Here is a 24,180-nt window from a genome sequence, read left to right as displayed (position 1 = left end):
GGCTTGGAGGGCCAAAGGGCCTGTTCCTGTGCTGTACTTTTCTTTGTTCTTTATTTCTCGCTCGAATCTTCCAGCTCAATACCAGAGCCTCTCATTCTGGAATGTCCAACAAGGGGGAAGATCTGCTCCACATCCACCCTGTCAGCCCCCTTTAGCACCTTCTATGCCTCAATTAAATCACCTCTCATTCTTTTAAACTCCAGCTGGTGTCGGCCTGAACTGCTCAATCTTTCTTCATAAGAAAAGTCCTTCATCCCTGGAATCAATCGAGGGAATCTCCTCCGAAACTCCTCTAATGCATTTACATCCTTCCTTAAATAAGGGGACACAAACCTACAGAGTACTCCAGATGTGGTCCCACCAACACCCTATATAGACAGCTGCAACAGCACCTCCCTATTTTCATACTCTACTCCATTGATAATGCCTCCCTTATTACCTGCTGCATCTGCATAATAACCTTCTGCGATTCGTGCACAAAGACACCCAGGTCCCTCTGCACCGAAGCATTTTGAAGTTTCTCTCCAATTAGATAAGTTGCTGTTTTATTCCTCTGTTTAAGATGAAGAACCTCACACTGATCCACGTTAAACTCCATCTGCCACACTATCTATATCCATTTGTAAATCTTTTATTTCCTCATTGCAACTTACTATCCCAGATAAGACATGGGAACAGAATTAGGCCACTCGGCCCATTGAATCTGCTCCGCCATTCAATTAAGGCTGATATTTTGTCATCTCCATTCTCCTGCTTTCTCTCCATAACCCCGATCCCCTTATTAATCAAGAACCTATCTATCGCGGTCTTAAAGACACTAAGTTACTTGACTTCCACTGCCTTCTGCGGCAAAGAGTTCCACAGATTTTAGTGTCATCTGCAAATTTGGCTACAGCACCTTTTGTACCAACCCTCCGGACATTGGAAATAGTTCAGAAGAAATAAGAGCAGGAGCAGGAGCAGACTCTGCCTTTTGGGAAGATCATGGCTAATCTGATAGCAGCCTCAACTCCACTTTCCTGCCAGCTCCCTTGACTCTTTGCACATCAAAAGTCTGTCTTACTCAGCCTCGAATATGTTCAATGACTCGGCTTCCACTCATCACTGGGGAAGAAAATTCCAAAGTTTAATGACTCGCAGAGAGAAAAATCCTCCTCATCTAAAGTGGGAGACCCTTACTTTTAACCTGTGACCCCTAGTTCTAGACTCCCCCATGAGAGAAAACATCCTCCCACAATCTGTCCCATGCAACGTCCTCAGAATCTCAGTAAGAGCCCACATACTACAGCTGCAACACAGCGCTCTCCTGCCATCTTTATTGTGTTGAATTGAATTCATTAAGATTCCAGTTTTGAAATATCACTATACAAAATTCCTGCTATGATGTAAATTCTAGAGTTTTGAAGAATGAGGGGTGATCTCATTGAAACGTACAAAATTCTGACAGGATAGGTGTAGTTTGGATGTTTGCCCTGGCTGATAAGTCTCGAAGCAGGGTACATAATATCAGAATGAGGGGCAGGCCGTTTAAGACTGAGATGGCAGTAGTTTCTTCAAACACAGGGTGATTAATCTTTGGAATTCTCTAACCCAACAGGGCTGTGAAAGCTCAATGCCTGAAATGAAAGATTTCTGGAGAATAATAACATCAAGGGATATTGGGGGGGGGGGGGTAAGAGGCAGATGACCAGTCACGATCTAACTGAACAGCGGAGCAGGCCTGATGGGTTGAATGGACTATTCTTGTTCCAAGTTTTCTATGGTCATACCAATCATTTTAACTAGTTAAGCTGTACATTTAATGCAATACTTAGATGATTTCGGTAACAGTATAAACTACCACGCAGAGTTAAACTCTCACCAAACAATTACCTACCTGCGGATCTAATTAAAGCCATGAACACGCACCAGTTTCTACCCGGCCAAAAGAAATATAAAAGACAGCACTTCCTCCCCCTCTGTACTAATTTCCCAAGTTAGTCCTCGTAACTCATCGCACTCTGTGCTTGCACACAGTGTGAAAACAAAACCCGTCCACTTTTATAGGGTGCTGGTGACTCACTCACAATTTACAACACCAAAGTCAGCTTCCTGCTAGTGATCAACACTGATTCACTTTCAGCTGGTTGAAAGATAACTGCTACTACCAGCCAGTTTAAGCAGCCAATCGGGCTCCTCAACTAGCTTGCCGTTTTAATGTTCCAAGTCAGAGTTTGCCTTTTGGTCTCAATTATATTTTGAGAAAAGAAACTGAGCAGAGATTCCCACTTGCACCAAATTCCAAAGTTCGCCCTCGTACCTCACTGCCCTCGTACCTCACTGCCCTTGGGCGCTGCCAAACTCCGTGCTCCCTCCTTCATCAGCGCCTCCTTAGTTACTCTACCCAAACCCTTTTGAATATTCACCATCCTTTGAAGAACACCCAGTCTCTCCACATTACCGACGTCCTTCATCCTTAGTACCATTCTGGTAAATACCCTCTGCACCCTCGACAAGGCCTTGATATAGTGTCCTGCCGGGGGCAACATGGTGGCGCAGTGGATTAGACCTGCAGCCTCACGGCGCCAAGGTACCAGGTTCGATCCCGGCCCTGGGTCACTGTCCGTGTGGAGTTTGCACATTCTCCCCGTGTCTGTGTGGGTCTCACCCCCACAACCCAAAGATGTGCAGGGTAGGTGGATTGGCCACATTAAATTGCCCCTTAATTGGAAAAAAATAATTGGGTACTCTAAATTTAAAAAAAAAGCAAAAAAAGCATAGTATCCGGCCCATGATTTAAAATGCTCCAATGGAGATTGAAGCAGTGATCTCGAGAGGGTGAGCCTAACATGAGCAGGTCTCAAATGCCAATTTTGCACTCAGCACAGCTGCCAGAATGTGGCCAATCAGCTCCCACACAACAGCAACGTGTTAATGTCCAGATCATTTAGATTAATGTTGGTGGTCAGCAGATCAATATTGACCCCAGTTCGACAGGGAGAATTCCCACAGGATTCTTCAAACAGGTGACCTTGGGATTGTTTACTCCGACCTGGAAGGGAATACGAGAACTTGATTTGCTGTCTCATCCGGAAGATAGGAACTCCCAACAATGTGCTGCTCATTTATTGCTGACCCTCTGACAGTGCGGCACTCCCTCAGTACTGACCCCCCGACAGTGCGGCACTCACTCAGTACTGACCCTCTGACAGTGCGGCTCTCCCTCAGTACTGACCCCCCGACAGTGCAGCACTCCCTCAGTACTGACCCTCTGACAGTGCGGCACTCCCTCAGTACTGACCCTCTGACAGTGCAGCACTCCCTCCGTACTGACCCTCTGACAGTGCAGCACTCCCTCAGTACTGACCCTCTGACAGTGCAGCACTCCCTCATTACTGACCCTCTGACAGTGCAGCACTCCCTCAGTACTGACCCTCTGACAGTGCAGCACTCCCTCAGCGCTGACCCTCTGACAGTGCAGCACTCCCTCAGTGCTGACCCTCTGACAGTGCAGCACTCCCTCAGTACTGACCCTCTGACAGTGCAGCACTCCCTCAGTACTGACCCTCTGACAGTGCGGCATTCCCTCAGTACTGACCCTCTGACAGTGCGGCACTCCCTCAGTACTGACCCTCTGACGGTGCGGCACTCCCTCAGTACTGACCCTCTGACGGTGCGGCACTCCCTCAGTAGTGCACTGGGAGTGTGTGCCTGTGTTATTTCTCAAGTCCTAGAGTGGGTCTTGAACTCTCACACTTGTGACTCAGAAACAGGAGTGAAACCCATTGTGCCATAGCTGACACTGAACAAACAGTCTCAGGCAAAACACATGGTCAATAGAGTTGACTGTGGGGAATTAAATAATCATAAATTTGTAACCGATTGGGAATAATCGAGCAATATAGACTGGATTAAAGACCAAATCTTGGCATCACATCACAATATAGGAATTATAGGATGACAGCTGTTGGTTCACATCACATTGCAGGACTGACAAACTTGTTCCGATTTTCCATTTTGGCATTCAAAATAGGTGCAGATTTTACAAAATGAAACTGAGGCCCTGATGTACACATTGCACAAAGTGAAGCCCAGGAGACAGCACTGCTCTCGAGTCACAAATGAAGTTACAAATGATGATTTTCCCGTACCCTGAGATTGTGCCTCCAACTCTCGCCATCTGTTATCACAAAAGTTCAATCCCAACGCGGCAGAGAAACCCACAGAAAGGCACACGTGGATTTGGAGGTCACAGACCCAAACTATTCCATCGTGTGTCACTGTCTGACTCCCAATGGAGATCCGAGTCTTAGTACAGAGATGGATGTTTACCTGTGATCCCTGTGACCAAAATCAAGCAGGAGGCCAGTTCGTAATCAAATTAAACAGAGTCTGCATGGACTCGGTTATATTACAGCTCAATGACATCAGTAAGAACAGAAAGATTAGACCAGACCGAGTAACATAGCACGTTGAATATTTCAATCACTTAACACACACACTCACACTCCGACACACACACACTCACACTGACACACACACACTCACACTGACACACACACACTCACACTGACACACACACACTCACACTGACACACACACACTCACACTGACACACACACACTCACACTGACACACTCCGACACGCACACACTCACACTGACACACACACACTCACACTCCGACACACGCTCACACTGACACACACACACACACCGACACACACTCTCACACTCCGACACACACTCACACTCCGACACACACTCACACTCCGACACACACTCACACTCCGACACACACTCACACTCCATACACACACTCACACTCCATACACACACTCACACTCCATACACACACTCACACTCCATACACACACTCACACTCCATACACACACTCACACTCCATACACACACTCACACTCCATACACACACTCACACTCCATACACACACTCACACTCCAACACACACTCACACTCCAACACACACTCACACTCCATACACACACTCACACTCCATACACACACTCACACTCCATACACACACTCACACTCCAACACACACTCACACTCCGACACACACTCACACTCCGACACACACTCACACTCCGACACACACTCACACTCCGACACACACACACACTCCGACACACACACACACTCCGACACACACACACACTCCGACACACACACACACTCCGACACACACACACACTCTCACTGACACACACACTCACACTCCGACACACACTCACACTCCGACACACACACACAGACACACACTCACATACTGACACACACACACTCACACACTCCGACACACACACACATACTGACACACTCACACTGACACACTCTCACACTGACACATTATTTATGGATTTAACCATTTAAGAAGATTTTGAGCCTCTGCACAGGATTCTCATCCTCTGAATGTCTGCAATGTCTCCTCCTCTTCATCACTGTTGACGTACTCCTGGCATAGCATAAACATCAACTGTGACAACTCAATACACCACCTAACTACTCCTGGCATAGTACAAACATCAACTGTGACAACTTAATATACTTCACCTAAATAAAACAGTATTTCAGGGTCATTTCCATTTCAGCCAGCACCCTAAGGGAGGGATCACCCTCAGGGAGGGATCACCCTCAGGGGGGGTATTGCCCTAAGGGAGGGATCACCCTCAGGGAGGGATCACCCTCAGGGGGGGTATTGCCCTAAGGGAGGGATCATCCTCGGCGAGGGATCATCCTAAGGGAGGGATCACCCTAAGGGAGGGATCACCCTCAGGGAGGGATCACCCTAAGGGAGGGATCACCCTAAGGGAGGGATCACCCTCAGGGAGGGATCACCCTAAGGGAGGGATCACCCTAAGGGAGGGATCACCCTCAGGGAGGGATCACCCTAAGGGAGGGATCACCCTCAGGGAGGGATCATCCTCAGGGAGGGATCGCCGTAAGGGAGGGATCACCCTAAGGGAGGGATCACCCTAAGGGAGGGATCACCCTAAGGGAGGGATCACCCTAAGGGAGGGATCGCCGTAAGGGAGGGATCACCCTAAGGGAGGGATCACCCTAAGGGAGGGATCACCCTTAGGGAGGGATCATCCTCAGGGAGGGATCATCCTCAGGGAGGGATCGCCGTAAGGGAGGGATCACCCTAAGGGAGGGATCACCCTAAGGAAGGGATCATCCTCGGCGAGGGATCAAGGATTAGATAGGGTGGATAGTGAGAGCCTTTTTCCTCGGATGGTGATGTCCAGCACGAGGGGACATAGCTTTAAATTGAGGGGAGATAGATATAGGACAGATGTCAGAGGTAGGTTCTTTATTCAGAGAGTAGTAAGGGTGTGGAATGCCCTGCCTGCAACAGTAGTAGACTCGCCAACACTAAACGCATTCCAATGGTCATTGGATAGACATATGGATGATAAGGGAATAGTGTAGAGCAGGGGTGGGCAAACTACGGCCCGCGGGCTGCATGCGGCCCGACAAAGGTTTTTATGCGGCCCGCCAATGAGGTGCCCAGAATCATAACCGGCATTTTTAAAAAGCCGCCAGGGAAAAGCCGCTGAAGTAAATGCGTTTATTCAATAAGTGCATTTACTTCAGCGGCTTTTCCCCGGCGGCTTTTCAAAAATGCCGGTTATGATTCCGGGCACCTCATTGGCGGGCCGCATAAAAATGCGCGTAGTGGGGTGGATGAGTGGGGCTGTCTCATTGGTCGGTTTAGTTGGGTGTGCGACCAATAGGAGTCCAGGTTACAAACAATAAGCCTTATTATTGTTTGTAACCTGGACTCCTATTGGTCGCACACCCAACTAAACCAACCAATAAGGCAGCCCCACTCATCCACCCCACTACGCGCGTTTTTATGGTTGACTCGGCCGGGCTGTGCTTCTGTCAGTGTTAAGGATCAGCACAAGCAACTTGACACCTGATTTCAACAAACTGGTAAATGACTGCAGTCAGATGCATCATTCTCATTGACATTGTTCTGTTACTTACTGAGTTATTTTGTTTTTCAAATAAATGTGCTTTTTTTTCTTTAAAGACCTTTTATTTTGGCTATTTAAAATATTAATTATTTTACTTAATATACTATGCGGCCCTTTAAAATTGTGAATTTCTGAATGTAGCCCTTGCACGGAAAAGTTTGCCCACCCCTGGTGTAGAGGGACTTTAGAGGGGTTTCACAGGACGGCGCAACATCGTGGGCCGAAGGGCCTGTACTGCGCTGTAATGTTCTATGTTCTATGTTCTAAGGGAGGGATCACCCTCAGGGAGGGATCACCCTCAGGGAGGGATCACCCTCAGGGAGGGATCACCCTCAGGGAGGGATCACCCTCAGGGAGGGATCACCCTCAGGGAGGGATCACCCTAAGGGAGGGATCACCCTAAGGGAGGGATCACCCTCAGGGAGGGATCACCCTAAGGGAGGGATCACCCTCGCCGAGGGATCACCCTCAGGGAGGGATCACCCTCAGGGAGGGATCACCCTCAGGGAGGGATCACCCTCGGGGGGGTATCACCCTCGGGGGGGTATCACCCTAAGGGAGGGATCACCCTCAGGGAGGGATCACCCTCAGGGAGGGATCATCCTCAGGGAGGGATCACCCTAAGGGAGGGATCACCCTAAGGGAGGGATCACCCTCGCCGAGGGATCACCCTAAGGGAGGGATCACTCAGAATGACTGTTTCTTTGGCACCGACCACAGAACAAAGCTTCCTGACATTAATTTTTTTCAGCATTGTTAATTCTCAGACAACCCCCATTGTTGATATGTTGAAAGACACTTGATTATTTTTTATCAAACCAAGAAAGTGCTCAGGATGATGTCTTTGGGAAACGGAGACAAGGAGGTAAAAAAACAGACTGGACGTAAAGAACATATCTGTCCCACCATCTCGCAGCACAGCCAGATTTCATTCAGCTTTAGTCACAGTTTGCTGCACAACACAATTCAGAACACATGTTTTCAAATATGTGTTTTCTGATATACTCATTTATCATCATCCAGATAAAGGCGATCTCACATTTCACCTCCACATTCTCGAACAAATTTATTGTAAAAACTATCTAGCGTCCCAGAATTCTTAAAGGACCATTCATGAAGGTCCCAAGTGGTATTGTTTGCAAGAAGGGTGCTCGTTGGTCACCTTCCTAGTCTCTTGGCCAAACACAAAATTGGACTGAGGCAATCTCCTCCGCAGAAAAATAGACCAAAGTGTTGAAAAAAACACGGTTTCTCTTTTAAAGAAACAAAGCCCATCCAGGTGCGATTCCATTCACCGTGGACTTCGAAAGATCACGAAAGCTACAGCCAGCTGTGCACAAACTCCTGCACAAACAGGGCTGAACAACGTTTCCCAAACACCAAATAGATTACCTTATTCTCCCTCACACTCCCTCTGAAAACAAGAGCAAAGGTCGAGATCCAGCTTGGTTGAATTTAATTTTTAAAAATCAGAGCGAGTTCGGTCCAATTGGAGCAAGTCTGTCTTGCCCTTGTTGGGCGCTCACAGATGCTGGTGTGGACTGAAGCTCAGGACAGACTGCAGAAGCTGCAAGCATTAATTTCCCAACACCCTGAATATTTTGTTTGAAAAGTTGTGTATTTCGCGGTCTTGTTCTTATTGTTCCTCCGCCACCAAATTCACAACGTGCTGTTGTTCATCTTTCAGATTCATCTTCATGCAAAGGGCAAAGTGTTTTGAACTAACTGGCAGGCTCCCTGTTAAAGCAGCTGCTCAGAAACATGCAGCTGAAGCCGAGGGGAACTCCATCCTCCCCACTCTGCCCTATCAGAAGGAAGGACTGAAACCTCCCGATGGGATGACCATGATCGGAACGTGGCGTGTGCAGCAGAGTGGGCCCTCGTTACTCCTGACCACCCAGAGGGTCCCTCGCACCGCCCCAGCAGCCAGTCCCCCATGCTGTGTGCAGGACTCATTGATCAGCTGGAGTGGCATTTTCTTGTTTTGGAAGCCTGGGGACGTTAGATACATTCCACCAAACTGAAATTGGTCACGCGGAAACGCTGCAACATCTGAAATTGTCTAAAACCAGAAACTTTCAGCAACGCCCGGAGAGAACTCGGTTCTGTAAGAGTTAGCGGCCAGCCAGAACTGGCAGCTTTAATCTTTCTGTGAAGGGAGTCAAACCGAGAGTCACTGTCGTATCGCCTCGAAAACAGTTACATGGCTGACACCACCTCAAACACAACTCACAAGGTGTTACAGCCCCCTTGGGGGCCAAGGACCGTGCTTCCCCCACCCCCCCGCCCCCTTCATGTCAGCGTACGAACTCCCCGGGAACTGGGGGCAGGATTTCCCCTTGTACTCTCTGTACAAAAGTCCTGGGTGCAGGTCAGTGAGGGAGGCATTTCGGGGAGAGGAGTTGTAGCTTTTGTGATTTTGTGTATACCGTAATAAACCTTTGTTCATTCCTATCCTACCGTGCGTTCCTGCGTCTCTTCTGTTGGATTCCACATTGGCGACGAGGGTGAAGTAGAGCTACAGCAGCTATCAGGCGTTATTCCGCCAACCCAACTTTCCAGGTCCAAAGAGGCCACCACTCCGAACAGTGAGATGCCGCACATCAGGAAACGTGAACAGTTTGACACGGGTACCGAGGTGTTGGGGATAAGTGACAAACCGTTATCCTACTGAGCAGTCAGGGGATCCGCCTGTTCGCTCATCAAAAGCCTCACCCCCCCGGATAGGCCGGACTCCAAGTCTTTTGCCGCTTTGGCCCTGACGGGGCACATGTTAACCCACAGCCCCCAATAATGGTCCGCCGGTTCCATCTCCACACAGCCTCGCAGACCCAAGGGGAATCCAATGATGGCTCTTTGGTGCATGAAGGGACACTCGCCCCTCATGAGTACTCAGGGTAGCACTGGCCGAATTTTTCCAGGATCATTTTGTCTGTGGACTCTAAGATGCCGACACCCAACTCCTTACGGAGGCCTACTTAACCCTCAATGGGGCAGTAGACATCACCATTTCCGCGAAGTGACCATTAACCGGTCAAACCCAGACCAGATGCGAGCTTCCATGAAGCGGGAGTGACTGCAGGACCCAAGGTCGTCACTATGGCGCAACAAGGTGCAACTGGGACAACTCCTCTGAACTGGATCACCAAGATGGCGGCCACAGGCTGCGGCTGGGAGCCGCGACCAAGGCTGGGACACCAGACTGACCCGCAAAGGCACCGTTACCCGCCAACCTTCCCAGCCGTTACCGCTCCCCTAGAGGACAAGCATATTCTGTCGAAAACAAGGAGGATGTATATCAGCAGTGGCACTGCCTTGCAGCCCCCAGTGTCGAGCCCCCAGTGTCGAGCCCCCAGTGTCGAGCCCATTCGATGCAATGTTTGGTGGCCCAGGATAGAGACGGAGAAGGTGGTCAGCGCTGTGTCCTGGGAAATCTTGGTCATAAGACCATAAGACCATAAGACATAGGAGTGGAAGTAAGGCCATTCGGCCCATCGAGTCCACTCCACCATTCAATCATGGTTGATTTCAACTCCATTTACCCGCTCTCTCCCCATAGCCCTTAATTCCTCGAGAAATCAAGAATTTATCAATTTCTGTCTTAAAGACACTCAATGTCCCGGCCTCCACCGCCCTCTGTGGCAATGAATTCCACAGACCTACCACTCTCTGGCTGAAGAAATTTCTCCTCATCTCTGTTCTAAAGTGACTCCCTTTTATTCTAAGGCTGTGCCCCCGCGTCCTAGTCTCCCCTGCTAATGGAAACAACTTCCCTACGTCCATCCTATCCAAGCCATTCATTATCTTGTACGTTTCTATTAGATCTCCCCTCAACCTCCTAAACTCCAATGAATATAATCCCACGATCCTCAGACGTTCATCGTATGTTAGGCCTACCATTCCTGGGATCATCCGTGTGAATCTCCGCTGGACCCGCTCCAGTGCCAGTATGTCCTTCCTGAGGTATGGGGCCCAAAATTGCTCACAGTATTCTAAATGGGGCCTAACTAGTGCTTTATAAAGCCTCAGAAGTACATCCCTGCTTTTATATTCCAAGCCTCTTGAGATAAATGACAACATTACATTTGCTTTCTTAATTACGGACTCAACCTGCAAGTTTACCTTTAGAGAATCCTGGACTAGGACTCCCAAGTCCCTTTGCACTTTAGCATTATGAATTTTGTCACCGTTTAGAAAATAGTCCATGCCTCTATTCTTTTTTCCAAAGTGCAAGACCTCGCACTTGCCCACGTTGAATTTCATCAGCCACTTCTTGGACCATTCTCCTAAACTGTCTAAATCTTTCTGCAGCCTCCCCACCTCCTCAATACTACCTGCCCCTCCACCTATCTTTGTATCATCGGCAAACTTGCCCAGAATGCCCCCAGTCCCGTCATCTAGATCGTTAATATATAAAGAGAACAGCTGTGGCCCCAACACTGAACCCTGCGGGACACCACTTGTCACCGGTTGCCATTCCGAAAAAGAACCTTTTATCCCAACTCTCTGCCTTCTGTCTGACAGCCAATCGTCAATCCATGTTAGTACCTTGCCTCGAATACCATGGGCCCTTATTTTACTCAGCAGTCTCCCGTGAGGCACCTTGTCAAAGGCCTTTTGGAAGTCAAGATAGATAACATCCATTGGCTCTCCTTGGTCTAACCTATTTGTTATCTCTTCAAAGAACTCTAACAGGTTTGTCAGGCACGACCTCCCCTTACTAAATCCATGCTGACTTGTCCTAATCCGACCCTGCACTTCCAAGAATTTAGAAATCTCATCCTTAACGATGGATTCTAGAATTTTGCCAACAACCGAGGTTAGGCTAATTGGCCTATAATTTTCCATCTTTTTTCTTGTTCCCTTCTTGAACAGGGGGGTTACAACAGCGATTTTCCAATCCTCTGGGACTTTCCCTGATTCCAGTGACTTTTGAAAGATCATAACTAACACCTCCACTATTTCTTCAGCTATCTCCTTTAGAACTCTAGGATGTAGCCCATCTGGGCCCGGAGATTTATCAATTTTCAGACCTTTTAGTTTCTCTAGCACCTTCTCCTTTGTGATGGCAACCATATTCAACTATGCCCCCTGACTTTCCTGAATTGTTGGGATATTACTCATGTCTTCTACTGTGAAGACTGACGCAAAGTACTTATTAAGTTCCTCAGCTATTTCCTTGTCTCCCATCACTAGATTACCAGCGTCATTTTGGAGCGGCCCAACGTCTACTTTTGCCTCCCGTTTGTTTTTAATGTATTTAAAGAAACTTTTACTATCATTCCTAATGTTACTGTCATGCGTCCACATAGACTTCGCCGGCAACGTTCCTCGTCATGGTGGCCGTCCGCTCAAAGTGGCTCGAGGTCCAAAAGATGCAGACCGGGGCCACAAAGACCACCGTGGAGGTCTGCGGAAAGACTGCGGAACCCATTCAGAAGCCATGGAACACCCAAGGTGTTGGTGTCTGTTATCTGCGTCGCGACCACCAGCAGGGAGTTCGAGTCGTCCGCGACCTCGAACGGAATTGGACACGTGCGGACCACCCCGTATCATTCGGCCTCAGGTTGGCCAAGCCGGGGGCCCAAACCTTCAAAATGGCCAAGAAGGAACTGAGCACTGGATCTTTGGGGAAGCGATTGGCCTGTTTCCTAATCAGTTACCAGACTTCCCTTATGCCACCACGGGATTGGCACAGTGCCGCATGGCTCCCGGGCATGGTACTCTGGGCAGCTAGTCCAGTTTCCTATTCAGTCCAGGCACAGGAACATGAAGCCAGCCGCCACCTTCACCACGTTCCACGCTGCTCACAGAAACCGACGGAGCAGGCTCAGGATGTGCCAGTCCGGGTCCCCCCCATGGTCTCAGTCACCGCCGGAATCACCCCCAGATCGCCATCGCATCGCCCCAGTGAGGCCAGGAGGGTCTCCCCCATGGTCTCAGTCACCGCCGGAATCACTCCCAGAGTGCCGCCCAGATCGCCATCGCATCGCCCCAGTGAGGCCAGGAGGGTCCCCCCCATGGTCTCAGTCACCGCCGGAATCACCCCCAGATCGCCATCGCATCGCCCCAGTCAGGCCCAGGAGGGTCCCCCCCATGGTCTCAGTCACCGTCGGAATCACCCCCAGAGTGCCGCCCAGATCGCTATCGCATCGCCCCAGTGAGGCCAGGAGGGTCCCCCCCATGGTCACAGTCACCGCCGGAATCACTCCCAGAGTGCCGCCCAGATCGCTATCGCATCGCCCCAGTCAGGCCAGGAGGTGGAGATGCCCTGACTACTCTGTCTTCCCCTGTTAACATCTTGAAGACTTCGATCAGATCAACACTCAACCTTCTAAATTCTAGTGAAAACAGGTCTAATTTGAGTAATCTCTTCTCCCAGCTCAATCCCTGTAGTCCAGGTATCATTTCTGTAAACCTGCTTTGCTCTCTCTCCGAGGCCAGAATATCCATCCTAAGGTGTGGTGCCCAGAACTGCTCCCAGTGACTCAGAGTGGGGTCTAACCAGGGTTTTGTATAACTGCAGCATAACCCCTGTGTCTTTATATTCCAATCCTCCAGATATAAAGGCTAGCATTCCATTAGCCTGCTTAATTATTTTCTGCACTTGTTCCTGGCATTTTCAGGATCTGTGACCCTGAACCCCCCCAAGTCCCTTTGGACACCCACTGTACCCAACCTCTTTCCATTTAGAAAGTTCTCTGCTCCATCCTTTTTTGGTCCAAAATGGATAACCTCACACTTGCTTCAATTAAATTCCATCAGCCACAATTCTGCCCATTCACCAAGTCTCCTTGCAATATCTCCTTGCGATTTTATGCCATCGTCTAGGCTGTCTACAGTACCACCCAACTTTGTATCATTAGCAAATTTGGTTGTAAATTTCTGAGCCAGTGTTTTTCAAACTTTTTTTCCGAGGACCAATTTTTACCAGCGGCCGACCATCGCGACCCACAGCGGCCGACCATCGCGACCCACGCCGGCCGACCATCGCGACCCACGCCGGCCGACCATCGCGACCCACGCCGGCCGACCATCGCGACCCACGCCGGCCGACCATCGCGACCCACGCCGGCCGACCATCGCGACCCACGCCGGCCGACCATCGCGACCCACGCCGGCCGACCATCGCGACCCACGCCGGCCGACCATCGCGACCCACGCCGGCCGACCATCGCGACCCACGCCGGCCGACCATCGCGACCCACGCCGGCCGACCATCGCGACCCACGCCGGCCGACCATCGCCACCCACGCCGGCCGACCATCGCCACCCACACCGGCCGACCATCGCGACCCACACCGGCCGACCATCGCAACCCACGCCGGCCGACCATCGCAACCCACGCCGGCCGACCATCGCGACCCACGCCGGCCGACCATCGCGACCCACGCCGGCCGACCATCGCGACCCACACTGGCCGACCATCGCGACCCACGCCGGCCGACCATCGCGACCCACGCCGGCCGACCATCGCAACCCACAGCGGCCGACCATCGCAACCCACAGCGGCCGACCATCGCGACTCACAGCGGCCGACCATCGCGACTCACAGCGGCCGACCATCGCGACCCACACCGGCCGACCATCGCGACCCACGCCGGCCGACCTGCGTGTCCCTTTGGCCCCCCGAACTTGAAAACAAAAGGCTGCGACCATATTTAAAAAAAAATTGCCGCACTGCGCATGCGTGTCCAATCATCGGTGCGCAATCGGGAGGGCCACGACGGACGGCTCCGCGACCCTCCCGACACCCTCCCGCGACCCACCTATGGGTCACACCCCTGAGTTTGACAATGCCTGTTCTAAGCTATATAAATACTGCGGCTACAATAGTAGATCAGAGGCTGGGAATCCTGCAACGAGTGACTCACCTGCTGACCCCCCCCCAAAGCCTGTCCATCATCTACAAGGCAAAAGTCAGGATTGTGATGGAATACTCTCCACTTGCCTGGATGAGTGCAGCTCCAACAACACCCAACATCTGGCAGCGGATAGAATCAGACCTGCGGCCGCTGTGCAGACAACGAGCTGAGTTTTGAAAAAAACTAAGAGTGACATCACATGAAAGTGGTAAGCTGATTGGTTCGTTGGTGAGTAACTGACAAGTCTAAGGCGTAAATTTTTACTTTTGAGACATGTCAGTGAGGACAGCCATGTGGAATGGTGACCTGTCACATGTGGAATGGTGACCTGTCACATGTGGAATGGTGACCTGTCACATGTGGAATGGTGACCTGTCACATGTGGAATGGGTGACCTGTCACATGTGGAATGGGTGACCTGTACATGTGGAATGTGTGACCTGTCACATGTGGAATGGGTGACCTGTCACATGTGGAATGGGTGACCTGTACATGTGGAATGTGTGACCTGTCACATGTGGAATGGGTGACCTGTACATGTGGAATGTGTGACCTGTACATGTGGAATGTGTGACCTGTCACATGTGGAATGGGTGACCTGTCACATGTGGAATGGGTGACCTGTCACATGTGGAATGGGTGACCTGTCACATGTGGGGAGTTTGGACCTTCCCAGCATCCTAGATGACCACATGTGTGGGAAGTACTCCCAGCTTCAGAAACTGGGGCTCTGGGTGCCGGAGCCTGAGCAGCGGCTGGAGACACAATGGCGCATCGTGAGGCTGAGTGCTACATGGACAGCATGTTTAGAGAGGTGATCATACCACAGCTCAAGAACAAGAGGAAAAAGGAAATGGGTGTCCACCAGACAGTCCAGGAAGAACAGGCAGGTGGGGCAGGAATCCCCTGGGGTCATGCTCACAAAATCGGTATTTGGAAGCTGCCGCTGGTAGCAGACAGATGTTTCTGCGGACAAAGGCGTGACTCTGGGGTGGTGTGTTGCCTCCCTGGGGCCAGGTATGTCTCTGAACTGCTGCAGGGCATCATAAAGGAGGAGGGTGAAAAGTCAACGGTCGTGGTACATGTTGGTACCAACGATATAAAATGCAGGATGAGATCCTGTATCAAGAATTTAGGAAGATGGACAGTAGATTAAAAAGCAGGACCTCTCAGGGTTGTAATTTCTGGATAACGCCTGGTACCATGTGCTAGAGAGTATAGAAATAGGAAAATATGCCAGATGAATGCGTGGCTCAAGAGTTGGTGCAGGAGGAAGTGTTTTAGATTCTTGGGTCACTGGGGCCATTTCTGGGGAAGGTGGGACATGTATAAGAGGGAGGGTCTGCTCCTAAAAAACATTGGGAAAAACATCCTTGAAATAGGTTTGCTGGTGCTGTTGGGAAGAGTTTAAACCAGTTTGGCAGGAGGAGGGGACACCGAGTTTTAGCAAAATAGACACACATCATGCTGTAGTAAAGGAAGCAAGTCCGATTGAGTTCAGCAATGTTGAATGTCAAGAGAGTAAGACAAGGCTGGATGGTCTTTACTTTAATGCTGGGAGTGTAAGAGGCAGGACTGATGAGTTAAGGGGAGTTACTGACACATGGAATTGTGATATTGTTGCCATCACAGAGACATGGCTAAGGGAAGGGCAGGACTTAAGGGAAAGGAAACTTAACACCTAGGGTATAGGGGGCTAGATTCTCTGATTCTGGTGCTATGTCCCCATGCCGGCGTGGAAACGGTGGTGTTTTACGACAGAACAAATGGTGTAAAACAGTCACCGATCCTCTGTTTGATAGGGTCCAGCATGCCGGCAGCTTGGAGCACCCGGTTCTAGCTGCCGATACGGCCCGGAGAATTCCCGGGTCCATGGCCACGCAGGGCAGCGGCCTACAGCAGCTTTGCTGTGCTACATGGCAGAGGCCACTTGCGGACTTGGCCCACGAAATAGTGCCCCCCATTTTGGCCAGCTCACTCACCCAGACCACCCCCCCTCCTCACGGTGCCCCCAGCCCCTGATAATGTCCCCCCTGTCCGCAGATCGGCCCTCCCCTGACTGTAGAGGCGCTGCACTGAGTCCGCCGCTGCCACGCCCAGTTCCTGAGAGATGGGACCACTCGCGATCGACGCCATTGGGAACTCTCAGCGTACGCTGCTTTGGGAACTCTCAGCGTACGCTGCTTTGGGAACTCTCAGAGTACGCTGCTTTGGGAACTCTCAGAGTACGCTGCTTTGGGAACTCTCAGAGTACGCTGCTTTGGGAACTCTCAGAGTACGCTGCTTTGGGAACTCTCAGAGTACGCTGCTTTGGGAACTCTCAGAGTACGCTGCTTTGGGAACTCTCAGAGTACGCTGCTTTGGGAACTCTCAGAGTACGCTGCTTTGGGAACACTCTGCTTTGGGAACTCTCAGAGCACGCTGCTTTGGGAACTCTCAGAGCACGCTGCTTTGGGAACTCTCTGCTTTGGGAACTCCCAGAGTACGCTGCTTTGGGAACTCTCAGAGTACACTGCTTTGGGAACTCTCAGAGTACGCTGCTTTGGGAACTCTCAGAGTACGCTGCTTTGGGAACTCTCTGCTTTGGGAACTCCCAGAGTACGCTGCTTTGGGAACTCCCAGAGTACGCTGCTTTGGGAACTCTCAGAGTACGCTGCTTTGGGAACTCTCAGAGTACGCTGCTTTGGGAACTCTCAGAGTACGCTGCTTTGGGAACTCTCAGAGTACGCTGCTTTGGGAACTCTCTGCTTTGAACTCTCAGCGTACGCTGCTTTGGGAACTCTCAGAGTACGCTGCTTTGGAGGGGGCGGAGCATCGTGAAAGTGACACTCCCCCCATTCGGTCAGGAACTTTGATTCTCCGTCCGATCGGCGAATGGGATTTCGACGACTGGAAAATCCAGCCCAGGATCTTTAGGTGAGAGAGAGCAGGTTGTAAAAAGGGAGGGAATGTTGCACTATTAATTAACGATTCAATTACTGCAATGAGGAAAGATGATATCTTGGAAGGGTCTTCAAACTAGGTTTTATAGGTAAAATTTAGGAATACAAAGGGGGTGGCCACATTACTGGAAGTGTATTATAGACCCCCAAAGAGTCAGTGGGAAATAGTGGAACAGATATTTATAATAACAATAATAATAGTAAAGGAATATAGAAAATGCAAGAGGGAACTAAAGAAAACAATTGGAAGAGCAAAAAGGGGCATGAAAAGGGACTTGCAAGTGAGAATAGGGCGAACCCCCAAGATATTCTATAAATACATTAAGGGGAAGAGGTTGACCAGGGAAAGAGTAGGGCGCTACAGAGATCAATGGGGCAATGTGTGTGTGAAGCCGTAGGACATTGCGAGGGTGTTACATGAATACTTCTCATTGGTCTTCACTCAGGAAATGGGACCGTGAGGACCTTGAGCAATTTGACATAGGGAGGAAGTGAGAAGGTATCGGAGGCTTTAACGGGCTTAAAAATAGGCAAATTCCCAGACCCGGATGAACTGCATCCCACGATGCTCTGGGAGGTGGGAAATTGGAGGGGCTCCGACCCAGGTTTTTAATTCCTCTCTTTGGCCAAGGGTTCCAGAGGACTGGAGAACAGCCAATGTTGCTCCAAAGGATGAAGTCTTACAACACCAGGTTAAAGTCCAACAGGTTTGTTTCAAACACGAGCTTTCGGAGCACGGCTCCTTCTTCAGGTGAATGGAAAGGCCTTTCCATTCACCTGAAGAAGGAGCCGTGCTCCGAAAGCTCGTGTTTGAAACAAACCTGTTGGACTTTAACCTGGTGTTGTAAGACTTCTTACTGTGCTCACCCCAGTCCAACGCCGGCATCTCCACATCATGGCTCCAAAGGATGGTAGAGATAAACCAGGGAGTTAACTATTGGAGAAAATTCTGAAGGAGAGAATTCATTTCCATTTGAAAAGGCCTGGGGGTTGATTAGGGACAGTCAGCACGGCTTTGTCAGAGGTTGTGCTGGGGGTTTAATTTGGGACAGTCAGCATGGCTTTGTCAGAGGTTGTGCTGGGGGTTGATTAGGGACAGTCAGCACGGCTTTGTCAGAGCTCATGCTGAACAAACTTGCTACCGAGGTGTGGATGAAGGAAGTGCAGTTGATGTAGTTCATATGGATTGTAGCAAAGCTTTTGACAAGGTTCCACATGGGAGACTGACTGAGACAGTTGAAGTGCATGGAATTCAAGGAAACTTATACATAGAACATAGAACATAGAACAGTACAGCACAGAACAGGCCCTTCGGCCCTCGATGTTGTGCCGAGCAATGTTCACCCTACTTAAACCCACGTAACCCGTATACCCGTAACCCAACAATCCCCCCATTAACCTTACACTACGGGCAATTTAGCATGGCCAATCCACCTAACCCGCACATCTTTGGACTGTGGGAGGAAACCGGAGCACCCGGAGGAAACCCACGCACACACGGGGAGGACGTGCAGACTCCACACAGACAGTGACCCAGCCGGGAATCGAACCTGGGACCCTGGAGCTGTGAAGCATTGATGCTAACCACCATGCTACCGTGAGGCCCCACTTGTCGAAACTGGCTTAGTAACTGGCTTAGTAAAAGGACACAAAGGGTGGTGGTAGAGGCTGTTTGATATAAAATGACACAGAATGTGGGGGAAATGATTAGTAAGTTTGCAGACGACACCAAGATTGGTAGGGCGGTTAACAGTGAAGAGGAGGCACATTTGGAGGATTGTGCGCTGCTCCGGGCACCTCATCGTCGGAAGGAGAGCAGAGTCGTGGAAAGACATACAACAAAAGTTTACACGACTTTTATCAGGAAACAGAAGTTTAGAGTTGTGGAAAACAGTTTGCTTCTCATTGGGTCAACAGGTCAAGGTGGGTCAACAGGTCAAATTGAAGCTCTCCAAATTGCAAAATGACTCAAGAAGGTGAACACGAAGATTGTTCAAGATGGCCAATCACTAACAGGATGCAAGGGGGAACCCAAAATAAATCTTTTCACACAAGGAGTTATTAGGGTCTGAAATGCTGGTGCTGTTAACGAGCAAATGACCATAAAATCATCCAAATGAAGGCAACAAAAGGATTTGGTGGGGAGATGGGCAAGAAGATCTGATTAAAGTAGAAAGCTGGAGTCTATGAGCTGGAGTCTGCACTACCTTACAAGACAAAATGACCTCCTTCCATATTTTAAATTCAGATCACTTAAAATAGTAACACGAGGAATCCTTCCTGATGGGTTGTCTAGTGAATGATCTCATGAAAAGTCATCCCAATCAAATTCCACACAATCTTTGGGATATTGCCAACATTGCCAATCTCTGGCCTGTGGATCGGGGAATTCACAACTTCATTTAGCCCCAGCCATTCAGGATTGTTAGTTACATCTGGTAATCACAGCTGGGACCTAGTTGTTGGGTATTACAACCCATGGTGTATTCGCACAAAGTGCTACTGAGACAACTTTTTCCAATTCAACTTCAAGACGACGATAAAACACCCGAGATTAGAAAATGGGAACTCTTAGGGAACAAACATTAAAAAACAAAGGAGACTGACGTATGGCCCACCGCTGACAATATCAACTCTCCAATCTCGGTAAATAATATCAGCTGTTGTTTCCATTGTCAAAGCTGGTCAGGTGGTCAATTACTCAGCAAAGCACAGTGTCTTCCTAGAAAGATTTCCTCCACATACCGTCCAATGGTTTAGATCTGCCAACTTTGCCCCCGGGTACATGGCATGAGCAAGAAAAGGTTAGCCTGGCAACAGAGCTAGATCTAGCTGCCTGCACACCACACAACTATACAGCACAGCAGAGGCCACCCGGCCCATCATTCCTGTCCCGGCACTCTGAAAGATCTATCCAATTAGTCCCACTCACCTGCTCTTCCCCCATAGCTTTCCAATTTTCAACTAGCCACTTCCTTTCGCTCCTGCTGAATTATTTCCAGGCAGTGATTTCAGGTTGCAGGCTCACTGCATAGGAAAAATAAAAAGCACCTCATTTCACCTCTGGGAACTTCTAAATCTGTAATCTCTTATCCATTACCAGAAAATAACACATAGGCTCCAACATGTACGGAATTTGCCATAATCTATTGCAAATGATTCCCTTTAATAATCTGGTAAACATTAGAGCTTTGTTTGACACATCCTGTCAAATGGCATAACACCGTATCACTGGAACGCGCTGACAAATGTTCTGCGTTATGAAAAGTTCTGTCAATAAATTTATAAAATAGACAATAATGCAGAGCGGGTTTGTGCTGTAACCCAAACATGAGGTTACGGCGACTATGAACCTGGTCACTTTCTTCCAGGTACCCCTCCATTGACAGTGTAACACAATTAAAGAGTCTGATATATTAACAGAACAGCACTGACCCTAACCCTAATACAGCCTGTAGTCCCAATCAAACAACCCTGCTCCGCACATCCCATCATTTTTTGCTCAGTAATTAAGGGGTTAATCACCTCAAGTTGCATTTCCCTCTTTGCAGCAGAACCATGCATTCCTCTCTCCAAATGGTGCCTCTGCCCCATTGCAGCCTCAGTAAAATTGAAAGCCGATGATCTTCCAGCTGCCTCTGCTTCAGAGGCCAGAGACTAAGTCATGTTGAAAGCATTCAAAGTTGTTTGAACACCAGTCACTGATTCTCTCCTAGTCACCTGCTGATGCTGGCCAGGTGTTTCACAGGTATCTTCAGGCACTAGGATTCAGACAGCGAAAAGCCTCTGCCAACCCTTTGTCTGGGATTGCACATTCCTCACCCAGATGGTGGATCACCACATTGCAAACAGCATTTCAATCTCACTCCTCAAACATTTCTACAAATACCATGAAAAAATTTAAAATGTGTGATGAAAATATGAAGCTATACTACATAAACAAATACTCATTAACAGGTTATGATATACTAAAGTTATTCCCTCACCATATAATCATTCCCATTAGAGAAAACACTGGCTTCGCTGGTTTGTTTTTAAGAAAGTGTTTGGCAATCCCTTCCTCCTTGGTGTGCAATACCATTACCACAGAGTTGAAGGATGTCATTCCACTGTCCGTGTGTGGTCAATGTGTGACATGTATTTCACTAACCAAGTCACATCCACCCATCCTACCCTCCCCCCCCCCCCCCCCCTCCACCCTCCCCCCCAACCCGAACAAAACAAGGTTGTTTAAACGTTGCACCGAGTCAGTGGCTCGGTTAGTGGATTGCTTCACCTACTCGCTGCTGTTGGGGAATGTGGATTGCACTCTCTGACTGGGGCTTGATGTGTAGGTGTGGCCGAACCTGGGCTACCTCTTTGGATAAAGCAGCAGTCATGTGGCAACAGGGGAGCAGATGAGTGATCACTGGAAAATCCTCAGGGTGTTGCCAGTAGCAAACCATCGACTGCAAATTTAGCAATAATACATTTGATGAATTCCCATCACAATGATAAATGCAATACTGTTAAGTAGGCAGTTTGCTTATAATGAGGTATTTCTGCTTTGCTGGCCAAAAAAAAAATCAGCAAAGACCTTTCAAAGTAAAATATTAGCTAGGTGGCGATTTTATAAAATCACAGAAAGCCCAGTCAGCCCATCTCGACTGTGCTAGCTCTTTGAGAGAACGGCCCAATTAGTCTTGCTCTTTCCCCATAGCCCTGCATTTTTGATCTTTTCAAATATTTATCTCATTCCCTTTTGAAAGTAATTGAATCTGCTTCCACCTTCTTCTTATGAAGCAAACTCTGAGATCAATTGCAGCAATTTAGAACATTATATCGAGTAAATGCTGCAAATATTAATAAGGCCACTGCATTAAATTGTAAGTTTTAATCTAACTTGAACAAGATTGAATAATAATAATCTTTATTGTCACAAGTAGGCTGACATTAACACTGCAATGAAGTTACTGTGAAAAGCCCCGAGTCGCCACACTCCGGCGCCTGTTCGGGTACACAGAAGGAGAATTCAGAATGTTCGATTCACCTAACAGCACGTTTTTCGTGACTTGTGGGAGGAAACCGGAGCACCCGGAGGAAACCCACGCAGACACGGGGAGAACATGCAGACTCCGCACAGACAGTGACCCAAGCTGGGAATCGAACTCGGGTCCCTGACATTGTGCTACCCTGCCACAGGCTGTTTGTCCTCTCAAGGTGTACCTAAAAGTTCCAACAGCTCTTATTTTGAAGAAGAGCACGGGAATTCTACTTAGTTTCCTGGTCAATATGTGGAAAATATGAGGTGGCCCTCACTATCTACATCTCGCTGGCTAGAATACTTACCGGGATGAGCAGGCAGCGCACAGTAACTTTTACAACAAGCAGTCGTTATGGTGAAGATGGTGAAGAACTTGAAATTCTCAGTATGTCCCAAAGTGCTCGACAGCCAATGAAGCATCTTTTGAGGCGTGGTGACTGTTGTAATGTAAGAAATGCAGCATCCAATTTGCACACAGCAAGATCCCAGTAACAGCAATGTGATACCAACCGAATAGTTTGATTTTAATTATTTTGGTTTAGGAATACATATTGACCAGGAAACTAAGGAGAATTCCCATGCTCTTCTTCAAAATAAGAGCTGTTGGAACTTTTAGGTACACCTTGAGTGGACAAACAGGGCTTCAGTTTATCATCTCATCGGAAAGACCGCACCATCACCAAAGCAGCACTCCCTCAGTACTGACCCTCTGACAGTGCGGCACTCCCTCAGTACTGACCCTCTGACAGTGCGGCGCTCCCTCAGTACTGACCCTCTGACAGTGCGGCACTCCCTCAGTACTGACCCTCTGACAGTGCAGCACTCCCTCAGTACTGACCCTCTGACAGTGCGGCTCTCCCTCAGTACTGACCCTCTGACAGTGCGGCACTCCCTCAGTACTGACCCTCTGACAGTGCGGCACTCCCTCAGTACTGACCCTCTGACAGTGCAGCACTCCCTCAGTACTGACCCTCTGACAGTGCGGCGCTCCCTCAGTACTGACCCTCTGACAGTGCGGCACTCCCTCAGTACTGACCCTCTGACAGTGCAGCACTCCCTCAGTACTGACCCTCTGACAGTGCGGCACTCCCTCAGTACTGACCCTCTGACAGTGCGGCACTCCCTCAGTACTGACCCTCTGACAGGGCAGCTCCCTCAGTACTGACCCTCTGACAGTGCGGCACTCCCTCAGTACTGACCCTCTGATCGTGCATCACACGCAAAACGCCACAGATCCTCCGCACTTAGCCGCTGAATCGGACAATCTGGCCCTTTGTGTTTCAGCGATGGAGAATTGTCAAATTCCCCGAATCTAAACTATTCCGTTTAATCCTCTGAGTCGGGAGAACTGGAGAGCACTCGGTTATCA

General features: G+C 49.3%; 1 protein-coding gene across 12 annotated transcripts in view; it reads right to left on the bottom strand.

The window, feature by feature from the left end:
* bnc2 (basonuclin 2) overlaps positions 1–24,180 on the bottom strand; it is a 604,271-nt gene that overhangs the window by 235,528 nt on the left and 344,563 nt on the right. For 2 of the 12 annotated variants that reach the window (XM_038804002.1, XM_038804003.1), the window contains exon 2: positions 20,721–20,815. The exons of the other annotated variants lie outside the window; for them this stretch is intronic. In XM_038804002.1, coding sequence (XP_038659930.1) covers positions 20,721–20,735 — 15 coding nt within the window. In that variant the 5' untranslated portion in view covers positions 20,736–20,815. The remainder of the gene's footprint in view (positions 1–20,720; positions 20,816–24,180) is intronic. 12 annotated transcript variants of the gene reach the window in all.

Source organism: Scyliorhinus canicula, chromosome 8 (genome assembly GCF_902713615.1).
Source record: "Scyliorhinus canicula chromosome 8, sScyCan1.1, whole genome shotgun sequence".
Taxonomy (NCBI): Eukaryota; Metazoa; Chordata; class Chondrichthyes; order Carcharhiniformes; family Scyliorhinidae; genus Scyliorhinus; species Scyliorhinus canicula.
Note: the sequence above shows the minus strand (reverse complement) of the source record. Positions and strands in the feature narration are given on the sequence as shown.